We start from the raw sequence: 4520 nt of genomic DNA on the forward strand, positions 1-4520 counted from the left end.
TCGAGTCACGCTAGAGGGAAAGTGTGAAAACACTATAGATTCTCTTAAATTGGGAGGGATTTAAAAAAAAAATTGTAATATGTGTTTACATCAAACTATTATAAAAAACAATTGCTTTTCTAAAATTTAATTTGCTTCAGAAATAGTATACTTTTATCCAACAACTAAAGGCACTATTTACATATTAAAGTTATTTAGTGTATGGGAATCATTTCCTCATTTAATTTCTCCATAGATGGACCAAATGGAGAAAGCTGAAATATGGTAAAGTTCGGGATGTTACCATTTTTAACCATGCGGCTAAAAATATTTTCACCCACGTAGCCATAACTGTTTACAGCTATCGCTCTTTGTATGCTTAGTGTATAATACAATCAGTGTACAATAAGTACATAGTCAGTGTATAAATATATACACATAAATTATACTGGTTATAATTTGTATAAAATATAAATTGGGATTAATTTTTGTCGTGGGTTTTGTTGGCCGTTATAAGAGAGGATGACAAAAATATGGTGCCACTATTGAACTTTTTTACCCTATTAACACAACTTAAAAAGACTCATGTCAGAATTATAAAATACGTTGGACAGAATTTTCTCCGATTTCCATAATTCTAAAGCATCCTACGCAGAATTTCAGCAATTATGGTAATATTCATAATTTTTCTACATATACTGAGGGATAACCAAAATTTTATAGTATTCTGCCTGAAAAATCTGACAATTATTAGAATTTCTAGTACCTCAAAATTCTGGTGAAAGTCAGAATTTTATAGTGCTTCAAAATTTTGGTGAACGTGCTTCAGAATTCTGATGCAAATGTTATTTTCTAAAAAAGTTTAAACTGGATCAAAATATAAATAGTAATTTAAAATAAGTCCATCCAGCATTTTTTTGCAGTGTAAAAATTCCAAAGAAAAAACTATGGAGTGGGCAAAAATGAAAAAAACAGTTAGCTAGGAGAAATATTAGATAAGTAAGTAAAATTTTTGTTGGTTGTCCTTTTCTGTATCAGCTGTTTAGTAAATTATCCTCTTTATTTTTCTTGCAATTGGAGAACCTTTTAGAGCACGGTCTAAGTATCTTTTCTAGCAAACTATTTTTTTCTTTTTTTGAAAAACGATAGACTACAGTCTAATATTTTATTAATTATATCAAATGTTGGACCATAATTTAATATTTTGTGAGCAAACTGAAAGCTATATAAGCATACATTAGATCCTAATGGATAATTCCCAGGGGTTATACTTGTGCAACTCTACAAAATAGAGTCAAAATTTAAATTGTGACCTAAAAATGGGAATCAGCCGATAAGTATGGATACCTGTATGGGCTCATTTATCGCGACCCAAAGTACAACTTAGTGCAAACCTAGCCCAGTAGCCCATAAGCTTCATACGGCCCCCCTCCTCTAAAACCCTAGTTTCCCTTCTTCTTATTTCATTTCTTCCTCTATCCCTTCATAGAGTGAGCAGAGGGCCAAACTGAGAACGCCGAAATGGGTCGTGTTATCAGAGCACAACGTAAGGGAGCAGGCTCCGTTTTCAAATCCCACACTCACCACCGTAAGGGCCCTGCCAAATTCCGTTCGCTCGATTACGGTGAACGGAACGGTTACCTTAAAGGTGTGGTCTCAGAAATCATACATGACCCAGGTAGGGGTGCACCGTTGGCACGCGTAACATTCCGTCACCCGTTCCGTTACAAGCACCAGAAAGAGTTGTTCGTTGCTGCTGAGGGGATGTACACTGGTCAGTTTATTTACTGTGGTAAAAAAGCTAATCTAATGGTGGGTAATGTGTTGGCACTTAGATCTATCCCTGAAGGTGCTGTCGTTTGTAACGTGGAACACAAAGTTGGTGACCGTGGTGTTTTTGCTAGATGCTCTGGTGATTATGCTATTGTCATCAGTCACAACCCTGATAATGGAACTACTAGGTATCTTCGACCTGTTTATGAATTCTTGATTGATTTTTAGTCATTGGTTATTGTAGTTTTTATTTCTGTGTTGGATTATTGGAAAGGTTGAAGGTGATTTTTTGTTGGATCAATTAAAGGTCGAGTGAATATAGTTAAGTAATTATTGGGCTGTATAAATTTGAATTGATTTAGTATTGGAATGAATTGGCTTTACTTGGAGTGGAACGGTTGCAAGGGTTTAACAACTAGAATTTAAGCACGAAATACACTAGGATAGTTACCTGTTATGGGTGTGGTATAGTAGGGTAGCAGGCACCTGGCCCGACAATGAATTTGATAAATAATTTTTGGCTTTATATGCAATTAGTGTATGGTGAAACACTTTCAGGGGTACTGATGATACCTTTTCACCGAGCAAAACAGCTCATTAACAAGCTTTAAGAGCGTTTGAATTGGAGTAATTAGCTTGGCTGGTAAAGAGAATTACTGTTTCTTCATTTGCACTATTTTTCAAGCTACAAAAGCGTCTTATGTAGTGTGGCACTATTCTTTTTTTTATTTTATGTGGATGTGTGATTCTGTTCATTGAACTGCTTCAACTGGAAGTTCATGTGTTTGCATTTGATGATGGAGATTAACGGTTAATTTACCATCTCCAGTAACAAATGAAGTTTATCTTTTTACAGTTCCAGAGTTTATCCATTATCGAATATGATTTGTGATGTGTTGGTCCCGGTGTGGTGATGGTTAGGTGTAGGAAATTCAGGTTCATAATGTTGGCGAGACTTAATTCTTCCTTCCATTCACACTAGAAGGAATATAATAATCTGTTTCTTTTATAGTAGTGAAGAATGTGTACTATGAACTTGCCTTGATTATACCAATGTGTACTATGAACTTGCCTTGATTATACCTAATTGCATACTTGTTGGCGTAAATTTCATTGATTTTTAAACTTTCTTTATTGGTTCCTTTTTTCTTTACACATAAAACTCAGCTTAGATTAATATGATTGCTGCATTGATAATTGACGAGTCTTTGACATTAATGGTTTGTTGTGGAGTTTTGATTGTCATATTGTCATTACTAAGTCTAGTAGTCTATAGAGGTGATTTTTCATTGTTACCTTTCCCAAAAAAGTCTATAGAGGTGATTTTGAAGTTTGTTTGACTATAGTTAACTCTTTTTTTCTTTTCAGGATTAAGCTTCCATCTGGAGCAAAGAAGATTGTGCCCAGTGGGTGTAGAGCCATGATTGGCCAGGTTGCTGGTGGAGGAAGAACTGAGAAACCAATGCTCAAAGCTGGAAATGCGTACCACAAATACCGGGTTAAGAGGAACTGCTGGCCTAAGGTTCGTGGTGTTGCTATGAATCCTGTGGAGCATCCTCATGGTGGTGGTAACCATCAACATATTGGTCATGCCAGCACTGTCCGCCGTGATGCACCACCTGGACAGAAGGTTGGTCTTATTGCTGCAAGGAGAACTGGTCGTCTTCGTGGCCAAGCTGCTGCTACTGCTGCCAAGGCTGATAAGGCTTAAGATATTGAGTTTGTTACTTTTTTCATTGTCGTATTCTGATCGGATTTGAGACCGTCTTTATACTAAGTTTTGTTTGGATATTATTTAGTAAGTTTTGTTTAGGAACACTCGCTTGGACAAGTTTGCCATTTATAAATGTGTTTTAGCTTGGCTCTCTTTATGTTTCCCTTTTCTTCACTGATTTGATTCTTTTGAAGTTCGTTTGGTGCACCAGTTCTTAAGTTGGTTCTGTTTACATGTCCTAAGTATTTTTGAGGGATGGTCTCTTTTTCGAATTTATCTGTACTGACCGTGCTTATACTAAGCATGGAAGTCAGAATAGGGGTTGTTCAATCCAGTGTGAGACTTTGTGATGATGCTATGTTTGTGCATTTGTGTATACTTGAAATGCTCTTCTTTTTGTTTAAACAGTTTCTTTCAAATTTCATAGTAGCTATTTTTCATGAGGATTAGGGTCTCCAAATGTTGTATTCACACGTTTTCAGGAAGAATGACTGATTTGATGAGCCATATCCGTTGTCTTTCTTTCCTTTTCTTTAAAAAGGGTATTCTGTGAATGCTCTCTGTCCGATAAGTACGGTATTCTATGTGTGCATTCTAAAAATATAGTTTTTGGTTAGTATATAGTTTAAGTGCACTAGGTGAAATGTTATATTTGGTTAGTCTTCTCTTTCTTTTTTTTGGTAACTAAAATCTTATTAATCACCAAAGTATCAAATACAAGACCACAGCTATAGCAACACGCTAAGCTATCTAGGACAAAGAAGCAACACACTAAAGCACACCTTCAAGGGAGGGTTTCTTCACCCCTCAGGGAAAACTTAATCTACAAAGAGAACTTTCAACACAGAAAACTACAAAACAACTAAAATAAACACTGCTGAAGCAATCCCCTAACTCTGGATAAGTGTAGGCCTAGCCATACTGTCCCAATCTCTGCTAATCTTCTCAAATATCCTCTGCTTCCTTTATATGCAAATAGCATGAACTACTTTAGCATATACCATCTTGAACACCTGAGCCGCTTGAGATTTCCCCTTAGTATTTCTGTTAGTCC

At 36.0% G+C, this 4520-nt stretch overlaps 1 protein-coding gene across 1 annotated transcript; it reads left to right on the forward strand.

Annotated features, from left to right (window-relative positions):
* Nucleotides 1-1387: 1387 nt before the first annotated feature.
* Nucleotides 1388-3618, forward strand: LOC104236908 (large ribosomal subunit protein uL2-like). The gene is made up of 2 exons (XM_009790955.2): nucleotides 1388-1940; nucleotides 3121-3618. Exons 1-2 carry the CDS (start codon nucleotides 1501-1503, stop codon nucleotides 3461-3463), a joined length of 783 nt encoding a protein of 260 aa, XP_009789257.1. The 5' UTR covers nucleotides 1388-1500; the 3' UTR covers nucleotides 3464-3618.
* Nucleotides 3619-4520: the final 902 nt, after the last annotated feature.

This window comes from Nicotiana sylvestris, chromosome 6 (genome assembly GCF_000393655.2).
Source record: "Nicotiana sylvestris chromosome 6, ASM39365v2, whole genome shotgun sequence".
NCBI lineage: Eukaryota > Viridiplantae > Streptophyta > Magnoliopsida > Solanales > Solanaceae > Nicotiana > Nicotiana sylvestris.

Excerpts from the sequence above, each read along its gene's own strand:
- LOC104236908 (XM_009790955.2), top strand. The coding sequence starts at position 1,501 with ATGGGTCGTGTTATCAGAGCACAACGTAAGGGAGCAGGCTCCGTTTTC. Across the intron at positions 1,941-3,120 it reads CCTGATAATGGAACTACTAG|GATTAAGCTTCCATCTGGAG; the intron begins GTATCTTCGACC and ends TTTTCTTTTCAG.